At 35.9% G+C, this 18749-nt stretch overlaps 1 protein-coding gene across 2 annotated transcripts in view; it reads right to left on the bottom strand.

Annotated features, from left to right (window-relative positions):
• Positions 1-4037: 4037 nt before the first annotated feature.
• The window catches only part of hpse2 (heparanase 2), a 53523-nt gene continuing 38811 nt past the window's right edge, over positions 4038-18749 (bottom strand). For both annotated transcript variants that reach the window (XM_017412752.3, XM_017412753.3), the window contains 6 exons: positions 16013-16106; positions 14591-14697; positions 14341-14455; positions 11176-11321; positions 9052-9198; positions 4038-6466 (listed from right to left, as the gene is read on the bottom strand). In XM_017412752.3, coding sequence (XP_017268241.1) covers positions 6304-6466; positions 9052-9198; positions 11176-11321; positions 14341-14455; positions 14591-14697; positions 16013-16106 — 772 coding nt within the window. In that variant the 3' untranslated portion in view covers positions 4038-6303. The remainder of the gene's footprint in view (positions 6467-9051; positions 9199-11175; positions 11322-14340; positions 14456-14590; positions 14698-16012; positions 16107-18749) is intronic.

Genomic DNA, 18749 nt, shown 5'->3' with positions numbered 1-18749 from the left:
AAAAAAAAAAATCTTTAAATAAATTTTTGTTTCGTAAAAAAATATTTTTATGGTTAAAAAGTTTTTAAGAAGTTTTTTGTTTGACATTATTATTTTTTTGATTGAATACTACTTTTTTTTGTTTGACATGATTTTTTTTTTGATTGAGTACTCCTTTTTTTGTTTGACATAATTTTTTTTTTGATTGAATACTCCTTTTTTTGTTTGACATGATTTTTTTTTTGATTGAATACTCCTTTTTTTGTTTGACATGATTTTTTTTTTGATTGAATAATTGTGAAACAAATCTAACTCCATAGTCTGAGAGGAGAGAAACTCCTCGCGGGCAATCAGCAACTCCTCTCTGAGGGTTTCTCCTCCTCCAGGAGCCCAGTGATCACAGAGGCAGGAGCAGGTCATGTGCTGCTGCTTGGAGTGGGCCACATGACACGATGACGGCGGTGTTTTATAGTCTGCTATTTGTGGAATGCTGCTTCAATGGGATTAGGAAGACTTCTGCACTCTTCTTTTATGATTTTCCTCTTTAGAAAAAGCCTTGCAGTGGTTTTTGCGTGGCCCCTGCATATGGAAGAATTAGGGAAGTAGAAAGGAATAATATCTGGAAAATATGAAAAAAACCCACTTTTGTTAATACTACAGGGTGGGCCATTGGATACACCTTAATTGAATGGGAATGTTTGGTGATATTAACTTCCTGTTTGTGGCACATTAGTATATCCAACACAATGGGCAGCACTTTGAACACATTTTATGAGTTGTGAGAAACTTGTAAATAACCCATGACAGAATAAAGTTACGTTAAAACCAAGATGTCAAGAAACAAAAATTAAAGGCTTGATTGCCACCTCTTTCTTTCATTTTGTTTACAACTTCAGGGAAATCCTCATTCAGGAAAAAAAAAAGTCCTAAAACATCTTTTCTGCTTTCCTACTGCACAATCCAAACTTCAAGTGACATATTTTTAATTAAAACATTAACATTAATAACAATAATATTTAATTTCTTCAAGTGGACACCATGTTTGTTTGGCTTTTTTCCCCTGGCTTTTGCTTTTACTTTCTAACTACCATTTTATCATCTTTCAGCATTGAGCTTTTAGCCAGCCCTTTGCTTATTGTAGCTTTTAGCTAGTATTTTACTCCTTATAGCTAGTATTCTGCTTATTTAAGCTTTAACAACTCAGTTTCAGCTTCTTTAGCTATTTTTTCTTCAAGTCATCCTGTGTTTAAATCTGAAATGTCACCAAATCTCTTGGATTTTGTTGTTGTTATTGTTGACAGAGTCATGGCAACATATGCAAGCATGTTTTGCTGGATGCAGTCAGTCAGTGGATGACATCATCTACAAACACAAGGACATTCAGGCAAGTTTCACTGTACTCCTCCTACCTACATCATTTCAATACAGATGAAGGAGTCACAGAGAAAAAAAACCCTCTTCTGTTTTAATGCTTTATTCCATTTAAACATACATTTGAATCTTGATTAAAATTATATTGTCCTTGTAAAAGTTTTAAGATGGCTTTAAAACAAACAACAAGGGGGATAATGATAATCTAGTGCCTTTTGGTGGCCAAAAAAAGAACCACCGGAGTATTATTTGTTTCAGATTACATATATTATTAGATTTTTTAAACTTCTTTTTAAAGTTACTTTATGTAGAGTGATTACTCTGAAGTTTCTGATATATTGTATCTGAAAACTATACTTTTTGAACAATTATGGTCAAGTCAGTCTCTTAGTCAAATATATGATGGAGAAAATTTTCACATTAATTTTAATCCCATCTTTAAAATAATTTAGTTCTTGAATACAATAAAAGGCTTTACAAATAATGCTATTTTGAATGTCGATGACAAAAACAGCCTTAAAAAGCTGAAACAGGGAAAAGTTTACTTCTGTGTTGCACCATTTCTTCTTTATAAAACCCACTGTAAATGTCTGGAAACAGATTTTGTGGACCACATTTTCCCAAAGATGATTCTAATCTGGTTTTCAGTCTGTCTTTTATTCTTTGAACCTCTCCCGATCAAAGACCTTTTATAGAAGTACTTTTTTTTTTGCATGTCCGCGAGCTGTTAGCAAGTAATCTAATTAGTTGCAAGATGTTCGACCAGGTGCTTCCCCCCCGTTTTTAATAGCACTGAAGCATTAAACAGCTTTTATATTTTGAAATATGGTTGTGTCTTTCCATCACAAGACAAAAAGGCCTGAGACAGTCAGTATGGACTTCATCAACTTCACTTAGTTGGTCTGTCCTCCTGTAAACTCAGAACAACCTACCTGCCAAAAGCTTTGAAAAATGTAAACTGATTTAAAAAAAAACACTTATATGAAATCTCCTTTGCCTTATTCTCCTAAACCCTTTGCAGGGGTTTGTTCTATCTTTTTCCACACACCAAACACCAGGCTGGTTCTCAGAGAAAGTTTTGATAGTTTCAACAAATCTGTATTATATCATAATATTCCACACAGGCTGTTTGCTTGGACTCCGACTGGAGCAAAGTAACATAAATATTTATGTTTTAATAACCTTGCTCGGGTCAAAATGGTCCCAAATGCCAAGACGTTTAAGTTCCCGGGCCAGAATCTAATCTAGTCCATCAGTTTTCTGGGGATCTCAAGTTCATGGAAGTCTTATTTAAACTGACTCCTGTATATACAGAGTAAACATCATGAAATCCCTTAGTGTTTGCTAACAGAGCAAAGGGGGCCTTGCATGACTCAAAGTGGATCTCGGAGTATAAACAGTGTTAGGTGGGCCTGAAGAGACATTGTCACGCAGAACTATCCAGACACAGAGCAGGTCCTTCTAAATCACAACACAATTAGATTCTGTCAGAGGAAGTGACGTGCTTGAGTTGTTATCACAAGGTGCAGGTTTATTTGGACCAGAGTTGGTCAAACCAAACTATGGCTTAATGTGTTCTTGGTTGGGATATCAGGAGCTTCGCTGATGCTGGTTAATTAGCATTAACGCATCACTTCTGGGTCAAAAAATTTAAATTTACTGCACACGTTTTGCAGGGGACTTTATGTGGATTTCAAGGTTGTTATACAGCAGAGAAGAGCACATTCTGATATAAGGTGCAGCCTAGTTTAGTTTATTTTACTTTTCTTTCCTAGTTAAGTCTGTTTTCTGTCACTTTGACTCTTATGTTCATCTGAATCTGCAATTATCTATGTGGCGAACAGTATAGTGAGTAACATTATACACCAAAGTGGCCAGGTGTTAACTAGTCTGCTTTGACTCTTACCTGTCAGAAGTGTAGGCCTGTTCAAAGGGAACCACATGAGAGGGCAGGTCAAACATTTCTGCCTCTCACATAAAAGCAGAAGCCTATTACACACAAATGTGACTTATAACATAAATATAATTTAATCTAAATGCTTTGGATTAATGCATCAGTTCCCAGCAGCACATTCATGAAAGGTCAGTACAGAAACTGGTGCAGTTTTTGAGACAAACCTGTTGAGAAGGAAGCCAAAGATTTAGCTAATGTCCTTCCTGTCAAGTGAATCCTGCTTATCTGTGGATCAGCTGACTCTGAGCCATGTGTGGCTCAGGTTGAGCCCGTCTGGGCCAAAGCTGAGGTCTGGAGCTTGAGCCCATCCCGGCTCCATGTTTCCCATCAGCAGCTGCCTCGTGCAGTGACAAGACACCACTACAAAGGCTTGCTCCAGCTGCCTCCACATCTGTGGTAGGAGAATGCAGCAGTTTTGTTTGTGTGTGTGTGTGTGTGTAGGAGTGAGTGAGTAAGTGAGTTCACCAAAAACACTAGCTTACTGTGCACATTTTTTCTGAAAGGATGCTGCAAGAATCTGACAGTTTGTATTTACGGTGCAAGGGTTTATCTGCTCCTCTTTGTGCTCCCGTGCAAATATAAATCACATCTTCTCATCTCTTTGTTTCTTTTCTTCCTCCATGTGCTCCCGCAGATCTGTATGTGAAGTCTGGTGCGCTAGTTCACATAACATCAAGCAAGATGGAGACTTACCGTCTACGGAAAGCTGAATTCAACACACACAACACGCAACTTAGTATTTGTAAGTGTTTATTATCTGTGTAAACTTTTTGTTTTTAAAACAAAAATAATGTAGACACACTTTACATATTAAAATAAGACTCTCAGAAAGAAATATGAACATCTCTACATAAAGTACAAACACATTCAGAGGCAAATATTTCTGTTTATCGTGTAAGGGTCCTGAACTGTTGAGTTCAGATTTCTACAAATATCATGTTTATTATCTTTAAATAAATTGGTCCAAACATTATAAAATACGACTGAATGTAATTACTTTTGTTTTAAAGACAATAAAGCTGCACTTGTGCCATTCAATTAGCACAATTATCTCTGTATTCAGTGAATACATTTGGAGAAATAGTTTGGATTTGTTTGTTAAATTCAGATTATTCGTGATGCTAAAATATCTGGGATTTTTATATTAAAAATATAAAGCACAAAGTGAAGTATTTTGTCATATAAATTAGGTGTATGCTGAATGCACCATATCAAGCTTAAATCTCTATACTTTTATGTACATTAACTAAAAATATATATTTATATATATGGCATTAAATCTGTACAAAAAAGTAAAATATATAATGTATATTCCATACAAAAGAAATGTAGCAGCAAATAAAGACTATACAGAGAAAGTATAAAAAGTTACATTAAAAACATACCTTATCATACCATTTTTGACTGTAAAGAGAAAAAAAAGATGTGTGGATTCAGAAGGTTTATAATGCTCATTAGCTTTTGCTGAAAATTAGCTTAAGCATCATTATGACTGTTATCCTCTGCAGCTGAACTGAAACATGCACAAAAATACAAACACACATTCTCAATATGAGCTCTTTGATACGACAAGGGAAGATAGATATTCTTTCAGCTGCAAGTTTCAAGACTGAACAGACACATCAGTAGCTTTAAACAAATATACACAAACACAGACACACAGCATGTTTAGTCCAAGCATGAATACACCGTGGCATTTTAGCATATGTGTTTTTAATGGTAGTCAGTGAAAAATAAGGTTGCAACATTCCAGGAAACTTTCCACGAGAATTACCAAGAATTTATTGGAAATTTAATGGGAACTAATGGAATATTGAAGGATGGCTCTTAACAGGGTTTTATACACAGCTGGGAGAAAATATTTTTAACATAATCTTGTCTAAAACTACCAGATTTTATTGCTGTACCATGCACTGACAGGTACCCCACACTAAAAATATTAAATTATGTCACCAGGACATGTAGGGACAGAAGGAAACAGATACATGTAAAAGGTTTAGGACTAAATTTTGTATATTCCTGTTATAAAATGCAATTTACTAAAATTGACACAAAACCAAAAAAGCCAAAATAATGTTTTGTTTAGAGCTGTGATTGAAACTTGACATTTTCTGTAAATACTGTAAATTTAGACACTTTAATAATTTTGTGGTATGGAATTTACCGATTTTCATTTTTTTTATGTGAATACAACGACAAAAAACACACAAAACTGTAAAAATGTTTCAAATCCATTAAAGATTGTGGAATCCAAGATGGTTCTGATGTCGTCAATGATGTTATCCTATACAAGTTATGTCATTAAATTTTGTACTTTTTATAAATTTTATATCAATCTCATTATCAGCCTATGACAAAACAAAGATATTTACACTTTTGTTTGGATATGATACTGTTTGTTTAAATTATCCCCAGTTTCTAGTTAAATCCTGTAATTCCCAAGGAAAGTTTCCAATTTGGAAAAGCTCCAAAATTCCCCAGCTTAATTTCTCATGAAAGATTTCTGGAAAGTTTTCAGAAATTTACCAGAAGCCTTCCACCATGTTCCAACCCTAGTGAAAAAATATAACAAAACACCCAAAGATATACAGGCTATGAAGACAATACAGCTTAATTTTTTTTCTTGATTCTGTATTTTGTTAACTACAAAACACAAATGTCATTACAGTTCCAAAGCAAATCCTGTTCATATAAGTCTTGTAACTTTTGAGGAATTGATGGTAAAACGTGTTCAGCAGTATGGCTCTCCTATATGAATTAAAGTCTTTGCTAAAACAAAGAAGAAAATAAGGGAAAGACATTTTATTTGTAGCTTAAAGGAGTACTTAAATATTACAGAAATGCCAAAAGGCTGTTATTAACCAGAGAGTCGCGGTTTGTCAAAGTGTCCACATGGATGAAGTGTACAAAAGAAAGTCAACAATATCCTGACTGGTTTTTCGTTTTTTTCTTTTTAAACTTTGAGTTTAGAGGTGGATCTGTGATTTGAAGGGCTGCTGTTATCTCCGGCAGGCGTACGCATTAATGTTTTTGATAACATAAAAGCCTATGGTCATCGGAGGCATAGCTATCGTCCGTCCAGCCCTCAAAATTTTAGGCTTCAGCTCCGGGAATGTCTCGTTGTCTTGGATGAGCAACTTCTCCCCATTCAGCTCTACGTGTCTGCAAAGTGAAGACGACAAATATAAACGTTTTATTTCACAAGCCTCAGATAACACAAAAATCAGATAAGCAATAGTAGCCTGACAGATTTTTTAAAAATAAAAACAAAGATCATGCTTATTTAAAAATGTATTTTGAAGATTGTGTGCTGTTCTTACAAAATGAGACTCCTGTTTGCCTCGTGCAAATCCAGTGGATTATAGTGATAAAGTGAACATTGTTTGCAAGCTGAATTGGCCCAAATAAATGAGGTGATTTTCTCAGTGTTATGTTGCTGTTTTCTGACATACAGTGCTAGTTTTAGGGTGTGTAAGAAAAGCATGAGAAGAAGATAAAATCAAGCATTTGTCAAAACTCATAATTCTGTCAGTTGTACACTTGAGGGCGCTGCTACAACAATTTTGTAATTAGAGAACTGAACTAAACAGTGATGAAAACATAACTTAAACCTGTCCAGAATCATTTCTAACATTTTTCTTGGCAACTAGTTTGACATGAACACCTTTAAAATTGTGGAAATAAAATACGACAGAAATATCTGTCTTTAGCAAATACTGCTGAAAAAAAAGAGAGGCTGATAATAGGATGTTTAAAATTATAGATTTGATTTTCTTTTACTTTGTTTAAAAAGAACTATTCTTTGCCTATAAATGCATGTGGCAATAATTTACATTCATCATCTCATATTGTAAACAATATGAGCAAAAAAAGTGATAACATTCTAGTTTAAAAAACGCTTCCAAGGCTGGATGAAAATGTCTAACTTTATAGTTAGACTTTTAAGCAACTTTTCTGTGTTTTGTAAAACTATTATATTATATTATTATTATGCACAAAAAGAGTGGTCTTTTAGATGCTAATAACATTTACTTTTACTCTAATTCCATATTTTATGTCTTTAACTCTTGATGTTATATAAAGTAAGAATAGTTTTAAGCCTGGTAAACCAGTTTGCATTTTTTTTTGTATCACATTTTGCTTTATGAGTTCAGTTCAACTGAAAATAGTTGAAAAGCTTTTTTTACAAATGGAAAACAAACCTTTTACAAATGGACATGCAAGGTTTAAAAAATCTAAATTTCAGCAATTTAACTGCAACCCACTTTGCTCAGCCTTCATTTAAACTATTTTTCAGTATTTCTGTATATTTTAATCCATATGAGGTTCAGTTTATGTATGTCAGTTATCAATAACTTGAATATGCAACATTACTTGAAAAACGACTCTTTGCTGTAGAACAAAGTTGAATAAAAAAAAAAAAACCTGATTTTTTCTAAAAGTGGCGCTTTAACTGACTTTATAAAGTTTATGATAGCATGAGGATAAAAACCAGTTGTCTGAAAGATTTTTACAAGAACCAAATTCATTAAAATAAACTACAGCAATAAGTACAAATTATGGGTCAGACTGAACTGCTCTTCAACATGCATTCATTTAAATGTTTTAAAAAGTCCTGCTACGAAAAAAAAAAAAAAGTTATAGACATCTGGTGCTGTTGAATCGATCATTAAAGTCTTATGCACAGCCTGTGGTAAGGCAAAGCACTTAAAGACAGATAATGGGACATCGTTAGCTCACTCGCCTTTTAATTGGCTTGCAATCCTGTTCTAACACCTAAAACATCCTTCATCATTATGCTGTTATTGAGGGTTAGAGCCTAAGCCTCTTTTAAGGCTGGATGCAGGTATCAGATAACATAAAGACAGACACACACCCACAGTCGTGAGTCATTAGGCTGTTATTACAGGATGTCAGGCTTAAGTCACAGTCAGGATAACAGGCCAGGTGCTTAAAGCAGAGAGTACCAGACTCAATCCATAAAGTTTTTATTTTTTGGGACATTTTAGGGAAATTGGAAAATTGCTACGTAAAGGCTAAAACATTATGGATGAAAAGATGACAAATAAATTGTACAAAAAGGCTAAATGGTAGGAATACAAAATAAAAAATGCATTACAGTAAATATGAAAACAGATTCAGACAGAGTCAAATAGTTCAGTGGAACAAGAAAAAGGACCTATAATCTGAGTGAGACTGAACAGAATTTTGTGAAGGGCTCTCTGTTAAAACCTCTTATTTTTAAACTGGATTAGCAGGTTTTAGTAAAGCCACACAATAAACAAACAATAATAAATAGCTAGCCTACACAGATTTTTCATTACATGGAAACAAGAAAAAAGAGATCTTTACTGGGTTATACTGAATTTGTTTTTAGCAGTGTGTTTTACTGGTTTGGATCTATAAAGGCAGTGAGCAGCATGAGCTTGAAGTGTGTATTTGCATGTTTTGTGGTGCAGCATTCACACAACATGCCGGCTCAGCATAAATGGCTCACTGTGGTCTTTAAATTAAATTAATTTGATTCCACGCAGCTCTCTAAAGGGCCTGTGTTTAACACCCTATAAAGGTTGAACCAATAAAGCTGTTTATGAAATTCTAATGTTCCCTTCTTCCCATCCCAGTCTGTTACAGTCCACTGCACAAAATAATTACTTTTGACAATTATAATCTAAAATCTCATCATTAGAGGTTAGTAATTTGGTGTTTGGGGTTTTAAAATAAATGTGGGAAGAAAAGAAATCAACCTGGCTCTGAGTCCATCCTTGCCGTGTGGTTGCAGCAGGTACTGGTGGACAGTCTTGTTCCGTAACGTTCCCGCCAACTTGATTTTCTTTCTCGACCGATGCAGGTTGATGATGTAGATTGTTATGGATCCCCTCACATAATTATGACTGATGCCACAAAGAAAAAAAAAAAAAAGGAACATAACATTACTTCAGACTCAAAAGACTATCAAGAAAGAGCTAAAAGATAAAACCCTCTCCACATCTGTTCCTGGGGATTTTTTATATATTAGTATGTCATGATGAATAAAATACTTTATAATTAAAGATGAAAACAAAGAGAAAAAAGTCTTTGATCGTTTTATCACACGTAGTGGTAGGATAAAACCACAGCTCATTTATCTAGTCTGGATCAAAAGGCTTTTAGAAAATTCTGAATGTAAATTAAAGCATGCTCAAGAGAGGAAATCCATTAAGCTGCAAGTTGGATTTTATGAGGTCCTATAACTTATCTGTATTTAGTATGTCTGATGTCCTTAACATTTCATTTTTTTTGTACAGTATTCAGTATTTAAACCTGCCATTGTCTGGTCCAAGGTCAGATGAGGGGTGTTAACAGAAAGGGCAACAGTTCTTGAGTTACTCACACAACAGAGTTTAAGTCCTTCTCCAAAGAGCAAAGCATCAGGGACATAACTTGATAGGAATATTAGCTCAAGGTAAATAACGAAGCGGGACAGATAAGACAAACATGATCAAATCTAATACGGGCCCAGATACGAGGAGAAAGACAACACAGCTGTAGTGAAAACCACATGTCAGCCGTGGTGTTCAGGGTCAAGGCTAAATAATCTGGTAGATTCCTCCACCCAGTTACGACCTCCTGAAAATCTCATATCCTAACAGCAGACTTATTTTTGGTTTAATGTTTATCTTTCTTTGGGTAGCAAGGTGAGATGTTTATTCCATTACCCTGCAAGGGCAGCAAATATTCCATATATTTTCGAAGAGACGTAAAATAGTGTATTGTTGTTGGGAATGGAGTGTGTCTGGCTCTGGGCTAAGCTCTTGAAGCTTTGTTTTTGAGAAATCTGGACCGAGGTTCAGAGTGATCCATCTAATGGTTAGATGGAAGAATTGATAATGACCTCTTAGGCCTTTCAAATGCCGAGGTTCTCAGAGACCCAAACCAGAAACATAAACTTATTCTCATGCTGTTTGATGTTAGAGTATCTGCAGAAAGACAAAAAAAAATAAAGAAAAAAAGAAAAGAAAAGCTGCTGCAAACCACTAAAAGGGGTAAAAGGGCAGTGAAAGTCAAACATTTAAACTAAACCACCAACTGCCTGGACACATTTGGAGAAAAATCAAACCACCGAGACAATAATATCTTGTCCACTTATGGGTCATGTTTAGGTAGAAGAAATATTGGCAACTGAAGTGAATCAGAATTTGAAAAGAAACGTTTTAAAGCTCTGCTGTCTGATCATTCCAGTCGAGCTGAGCTCCAGCCCGTGGCATCTTTTCACTCCCAAATTTACCAGGTGAGTGCACTCACTGAAAACTTTGTCAAATATCCTCACCTCCAGCCATTTTATCATCCATCTGTCTGTGCAGCGCTCTGCAATTTTTCCGAGAGATGCTCCACCTGCAAACGAGCCCCGTCTAAAGTAAGGCCGTAAGTCTAGCCCGGTGCTGACAGCCACTGGTCTGGGTTAAATGATAACCTTGAACAGGCCATGGTGGCACTCTTCATCTCCTCCAGGCACAGACTGCCTTATTGTCCCTCCCCCTCAAATATCCCCCTCCAGCCAATCCGAGATGGGATAAAGGCCTCGCACACCTTTCAGCGGCTCTTTGACGACAGGGAGACAGAACCCGCACACCTGATAAGTGATACCCGTTAAGTTTTATAGGCTCTGAGCTGTGAATGAGCAGGTGTCCACGAACTGCTTATTTATGGGATGCAAAATGGGACGACGAGGGATTTTGTTCTTCCCCACCAGACAATGAGCCTCAGGCATTTTCAGCCTCTGGAATAGTCTGCTTTGTATCCTTCAAGGATATTCCCAAAGCATTGCTACATTTTTTCCTGAAATGTCCCAGTTTTAGAATGAAATACAATAAACTAATGATGGTACATACTTGTCGAAGCTGGTACAGTGAGCATAGATGCGTAGCTTGTCTCGTATGACTCGTCCTGGTTGTGGCTTCCTCTGCAGTCCAGCCACCCGGACAGCTAAGACCCTCGGACCAACCAGACGCTTGAAGACCAGAGAGAACCAGTAATCCTGCAGGGGCATCACATACACAAACACATGATTAGCCTTTCTTTTTAACAGCATAGAAGAATTTTATTAAAAGATGCAAAGGTATAATAGGAATTCAGGCATGTGCACACTAACTGAAAGAGGCAAACAGTTAAAAAAAGCCTCTGATGAAACTAGAAATAATATATAAGCATGATTTTATGCAAACGCTTTTATTGCAAATATAAAACATTTGTTTTTGTTATATTATATTATTACAAATAAAAATGTAGTAAATATATTTTAGAAATCAAAACCTATCCATTGCTTCAAGTTTGAAAGACGGGTTAAAACCAGTTGAAAGAACATTTAGTGTTTTTAATGTTACTGTAAATTTAAATATCAGCATTTTAATAAAGGTAATGCATCTCCAGGATAAAAAGAAAAGCAAAAAAATCTAAAAACTGACAATGGATAATGTACCTTTAAGCTTGTCTTTGTGAAAAAATACAATTTGTTATTAAAAACATCAAGACCGAATATACACCTGATGTTCAACGTGACCGACCTGTGTTCCTCCTTACGCTTTCAGAATTGACAAGTCCAAAGTATGACTTTTTTTTTTCTTTTACACAAAATATTATGATACAGCAGTAATTGCTGTTTTGTGTTATCATTATTAAGTGGTTGGTCATACCGGGTCTCACACTACAGACTACACAGACTCAACACCTCTCCAAGAGACCCAGAACAACATGTGCTCCTCAGGAAGTTCCCATGCAATCCTGCATATGGCAACATTTAAGAGCTTCTTTTTTTCCACACAGACTTTAACTTAATTTGCTGCCAAGGCATCGAAAAAGCACAGCACAGTATAGAGCACTATACTGCTGGGTAAAGCCAGAGGGATGAATGGATGAATATATGTTCAAAGCCATGATCTATGATGGTAAGCACTTTGTGTACAAAAACAGTGTCCACACTTGTTATTAAATGCGAAATTTCTAAACGCAAATAACAAAAAATGTCAACAGATTAATCCTAATTTATAGCTGTGCCAAATTAATTGACAAAAAAAACCCAAACAGATAGGTGTGACACAATCCTAAATCTTTTTGAGAAATTGTCACGGCAGTTCACAATTTCCAGTTTGACTGTTTGCCTGCTTTCTTATTTAATTGCCTGCTGTTCTACTGTCTGCCCCAGACTCTTCCTCCCAAGACGAACAAAATGAAAAACATCAACTGCAGAAACAGCCATTCGTTAGAGAGCCAAACACAATACCATTAAGTAAAAAACTGAAAGAAAACAGGTGGGCACAACTGAAACAGCGAGAAAAGGTCCAGAACAGAAAACGTGTGCAACAGAAAACAATCCAACCTCAGCTGCTCAGAATCTAAGACAATATATTAATGTTAAGTAAGGAAATATTATTGCTTTTTGATTTGTTAGACTCGTTGTGAGACACTTAAAAAAAAAACTCAGTTTATTGATCAAACTTTAAGGTTCCAGTGGTTTTAAAATAATGATAATAAAAAAATGCTAAAAATACAGACATTAAAACACATATAGAAGAAGATAAAATTATTTATCAACACCAGCATTACATGTATGTAGAGCTGACAGGCTCAAAATGTGCAAGCGACTTTGCACCTGAAAATAACTCCTTTTTCTGCTTTTCACACAACAGCAGAATGTCTTATTAGCAGAAAGGCAAATGTCTCTTTCTCAAAGAACAAATCTTGGATCATCATCACTTTAGAGAAATTTACTACCCTTTTCTGGACGCCAAAAGGAGGAAAAAAAACAATACAAAAAACAGAAAAAAAAGAAGTGAGTGCAACTGAAGGGTAAGTCGAAAAAAAGTGGGAAGGAGAAGGGGGGAAAGTGTGGAAAAAGACAAAGTGGTAGAGTCATTTAGTGGGCTGGGGGCTTTCAGGGGATTCTACTAATGTTGGAGTCATCCTATAAGGGAAGGGGCCAGGTCATAAATTTCCCATGCAGAGGACAGGTTGGCCCTGCAGTGAATTCTCTCAGCAGGTAGGCTTGGGCAGCCCTCAGACATCCAGCCATGTTAAAAGCATTGTGATCCTAGCAGGAGATCAGCATTCCCAGAGAAGAAAAAAAAAGAGAAACGAAAAAAAAGAAGCCATCTTTATTGGTTTAGTTAGGCAACAAAGCACATTACTGGTACACCTAAACAACCAGGAATTTAGATAAAAATAAAATTGTTTAAATCAATCAAAAATGTCTGATAAATGTTCTGACATTATTGTCTTTCCTCATTAATGTGAAAGTAATGATTTAGCGGCCATGTCATTGAAGTAAGTCTTTAACTTCTGCCCTGCCTTAGAGTAACATAAACTTTTCACTAAGTAAATCATTTTTACATTTACTTGACTTAATGTTTCATTTTTCCACACACTTTGCAGCTGTATGAAAGTAGTTTTATGCTCAGGCAAATAAAAAAAGAAGCTTACAATGATTTATTATGTTTAATAAAAAAGAAAAATCATAAAGATCACTTCAATAGTACATATTGCATAAATGTTTGAATTTGTTTTCCCTCTTATATGGATTGTCCACAGCTAATTATATTAAATAGTAATGTAGAATGAGCTCTGTGCGTTTCGATCTCTGTATGGTCAAACTGCAGAGAAACTTGGCAACGGGCAGTTTCATTTCACACAGTCTTGCAGGCCATTTCACTAACTCGCCTGCGTGTCAGAATCTCGGGTTGCAGATCTCTCACCGGACACCTGTCCCACACAGAGAAGCGCACAGTTGGGATGGAGGTAGAAGGGAGCAGTGACACTGTCCTGGGCTACTGATAAAGGGCTAAGGTTACATGGCATTTCGCCCCCGCGTCTAACCACTCATCGCCACTAAACGCCTTTCATCTCAGCTAATAGCTCCCACGGGAAAGAGCGAAAAGTGCTGTGAAGGAGCTGGGCATTGTACAGAAAAGTCTAGAATCTATATGACTGGTTAAATCAGATCTTTGTTATTTTGATATGGACACTGACAGAGTATATTCATCCTAATTTTTGTTGAGACTTACAGGTAAAGGGTTAAACTGCTGGTCCACGAGGTGTGTGTATCCGTAGTCAAAGAATGAGTGACGCAAAACTACATCAATGCCTTGCACAGCTGCCACACCCAGCGCGTTCATCCACCTGAAAGACATAAATACTGCAAATATTAGAAAACCAGATAACAGGAAAAAAACACATTTTGATTAATAAACAGATGATGTGAAATACATCAGTTGTTGTCTGCAGCAAATGTTGTTTTTGGGGTATAATACTTACAGAAAGCTGGCAGCGTATGTGTCAGAGAGATTATTGATGCCTCCTGTCCACGCTGGGCCCAAACCACCAAGCCACACCTTCTTACCCGGAGTGTGTGTGTTCACAACCTGCAGTGAGGGATGCAAATACAGGTGCATGAACAAAATAGACTCTGAAATCAGTTTTGTCAAAGCTTCCTATAGTTTTTACACTCAGGCCATTTGAATCGCTGCAGGATCTCACATATGAGGCAAAGAAAACCTTATTTTGACACTGGCTGAATTTCAGTAAATCTGCATCTTACTGGAGAGTAATTAGAACTGAGAACAAAACCTTTCTGCAGCAACATGAGCAATTAGTGATGTAATTCTCTTTCATAAACCTCTGACATAGTGGAACTGTGTCCACATGTAAAAGACTAATTTACACCACTTTATTTTTACATTTAAACTGATGTAATTTAGACACTTCCAAAATTATTATTTGCATTCAAATGATTTCTTTTTAAGCCACAGCTTGTCAGACTTGGCAAGACAAAAGTTTAATTTCATTGAATGTTTAACTAAAACATGGAATGAAGAATTCACTGACAAATCTAACAAAACTGCATCAATGATTGTAAATACCAAAAATTAAAAAATTAAAAACATATAAAGAAAACGCAACAGAACTCTGATAAAAATGCAGGGTATGTTAAACAGGTTTTTCCTGTTTTTAATAAATTAATCTCATTTTAGCTGGAATTTTTTGATTCAACATATCAGTTTTGTTCTGTAGTATCCCTCACATATGCATATTTGAACTAAATAACTATATTTTCTAAGTAAAAGGAAATGTATATGATTTTTTGTGAAATGTTTGTGTGTAGAAAAAGGCATACACCTGTTTTTGGTCTGCACACATCATTTCTACACCTGGCCCCTGACCTCAGTGGCTGAGCTGTGATGCTGGTTAGGATCCACCTCGAACAAACATTTGACTATTTTGAGTGTTGCTGTTGGAAATCGTTGCTCCTTTCCCTGAGGCTCTAGTTGTTTGTTTAATACAAATCATCAAGTTAGTCCCAGCGGCTTGTGTTGATGCCTTTGGAAGATTTAATCCCTTCACTCTGGGGTGTCACTCCTTTGGTTTGCAAATGTGGCTTCTTCACCACAAAGACAATTTTAGAGTTGGATAATCCCCAACTTTGCAAAAGAAATTAAAATGGGTTTCATGATTAAATAGAACTACTGAGGTGATCTGAAAATCCAAGTTGATGGAAATAAAGGTTGTGTCCTTTGAAACATTCAGGGTTATAACCTGACATGTTCACCAGACAATCATTTTATCTTAAAATATATTCTCTATATAAAATAAAAATGGCATTCATGCAGTACAGAACTGTGATTTGCTAAGGGTAAAAACTTGTGTTATCATACACACAGAGAAAAGAAACTTGAGTACCTTGGCAACTTTAGTTATCTGTTCTGTCAATGTGTCCAAAAGACGAGTTTTTAGGAAATCCTCTGCTTTGTTTACTCTGCCGTCCATGTAATAACTGTAACAGAAAAGCAGAAAAAAAAACTGTGAGAGAAACACTGCACATTCTTTACAATGTGAGCAGGAAACATGTTTTTTTACCTGAAATGAACAAGCTCAGAATGATTTCTACCCATCTGCTTCTAACGGTCAACAGAACATGTTTTATCAATCTAAACTAGCCTGCAACAATTTAAACTATTTCATATTCAAAGTTAAATAGTTTAAACTGTATTTAAAATCTATATTATAAAATTATCTTAAGCTGTGACACACACAGAAAAGAAAAAGGGAGTTGAGTCATTGTGAAGCTTTTTGATGGAACATTTAATCACCAAACTAATCCCCAAATTTTTTTTGCAATAGATGTAAACAAATGTGTCACATTTGTTTTAATAGCAAATACAGAGCAGATAACTTTTGCACAATCTAATGTCACGACTTTAGTAAAGATTTGGTCTAACATTTTATAACAAGTACACAAGCAGAGCCTAAAACATTTAAACTGTACCCAAGAAACAACTTTAAAAATGTAAAAACAGCAAAATTCCTACCACAACTGCTGCACTTCATTATATATTGTCTGGTCCACAAACTGTAAAGCTCATTGGACTAGAGATGTTATAAACAATATGTCAATTCAATTTACTCTGATAAACAAGTACTGACATAGTCACTTTTCCTTCAGAGCTTTGACAATCCAATTATATGTCAAAAGGACGGATTGCAAAACAGAGGAACTGGAAGTGCGAGACCTTTGAGACAGAGAAAGGAAAACGCAGAAATCCATCTGCAAAAGTCTGATGTCCGGGAGAGATAAAGACACAAAGAGGAATAAAGAAAATGAGAGATGATGTGAAAACAACACGAGGAGACAAGATTTTGCTGATAGCTAAAGCCAAAGATTTGTAAAAGTCTCCCCTGTGGGCAGACCTAAAACCTTCGAGGATGGAAAACAAGAAACAAGAGAGCAACAACCGCACTCTGTGGTTCATGCTTCAGGTACCATAAAGATACATTAACATCCTATTTGCACAACAGAGAATAATGAAAGGCATTTTGGACCAAACAGTTTAAAGGGCTCTCTGAGGGTTAGAAAAAACTATGCCTGTCTTTGTTTGTCTTTGAACTGCCACAGACATACTGTGACTGTGCCTCAGCTAGCTGAGAGTCACTGTGGCCATGACACTTACAGTATCTGCCTACAATCCTGCAACAACAACAACAACAGAGGGCACACAACTGGAGCTGCGTGTTTGTTGTGTGTTAATGATTATAAAGGAGTTTGAAAGAAGATTAGTGTTTTATTACATGGGCTTAAAATGGCTAAAAGAAGGAGCACTCAGAGGCTAAAACACCTGCATGACTAGAGAAGAAAACAGACAAAAGTGATGACTAAGTAACTTCAGCTTTTGTCTTTTGTGCTTCACGTATAGGTTCAAACACAGCCTGGACATCACTAATGGTTCACTTGTCTCTGCACTGTTCTTCATTGTTAAATAAGAGTAAAACTTCTTCAGCATATAAAGCTGCTGTTTAAGGTGGGGAAGCATTTTTAAATGGCAAAGGTGCTGGATCACAACTTTAATGTTTTTGAACACATAATAAAACTGTCTGCAAAGAAGTAAAGATTTTAAATTATTTGCTGCACATAAACCCTAATGTCTCAATGACCAAATTTGTGTTTTTAAATGTTCTAACCTTGTGACTGCACACTTAAATCTCTTGCTGAGTCAGAAAGATTTGTCCACATCAGGTAAAACAACTCAAAAAGCTGGTATTATTTGCAAGATGTTGGTTATAAGATTCAAGATCAGATCATTTCATTAGAGTTAAACATATTTTGAGCTATTTGTTTCACTAGACATTCTCAAAAAACAAGTGGAAGACAAACATTTTCTTTTATATTGAAAATAACAAGGCAAGCATACAACCAGACCATAAAATTGAACCAACGTTTGCCTCTCAAGATTAAAAATGAAGATCATACGTACCTCTGCAGAGCCCGTTTTGGAACAATTTCAGGAAATGACAAGAGATTGACTAAAGTGATGAGAATAGAGCTGAATTTAGTTCACGCAGGGTGAAGCAGTGTTGCAATCTGATCTTAACCTCATTGAAATTTTCCTCATAGCATTGGAAAGGCCCCAAGCTCCTGGCCTCAAAGTGTAAACAATGCAGGGATTAAGTCATACAAGTTATTTGGCTATCCTTTCATCTTCCCAGAGAGCTCACAATAATTTTTCAGTCCAGATCCCGAGGAAAGAAATTCCACTTCCACAAAAAAGAGCCAAAAGGTTTTTTGAAAAGATGATATGAATTTTGGCTGAATTATATAAAAACAAGATTACCTTTTTGGCAGACTACTAGAAACAAAAATAAAGATGCTTTTTTCTGAATATTGTGACTCAAACCGAAGGTATTTCAGCACATCATTTAAATCTATGCTCATAAAGTAGAACAAAAAGACCTTTTTCTTTGTTCAGGCAACATTTGGAAGGATAGTTAGACCATTAGACTGACCAGAATCCAATAAAATGCAAAAGGAGAACAACACCGTGTCTGAATATTCTCAGACAAAGATCCACTCAGTCAGCTTGTTTTACACAGCTCCCTCCGAGTGCCAGCGCCACATCAAAGTCAGCTCACTAACAAAACTATC

Source organism: Kryptolebias marmoratus, linkage group LG22, assembly GCF_001649575.2.
Source record: "Kryptolebias marmoratus isolate JLee-2015 linkage group LG22, ASM164957v2, whole genome shotgun sequence".
NCBI lineage: Eukaryota > Metazoa > Chordata > Actinopteri > Cyprinodontiformes > Rivulidae > Kryptolebias > Kryptolebias marmoratus.
This window is presented reverse-complemented; position numbering and strand designations above follow the sequence as displayed.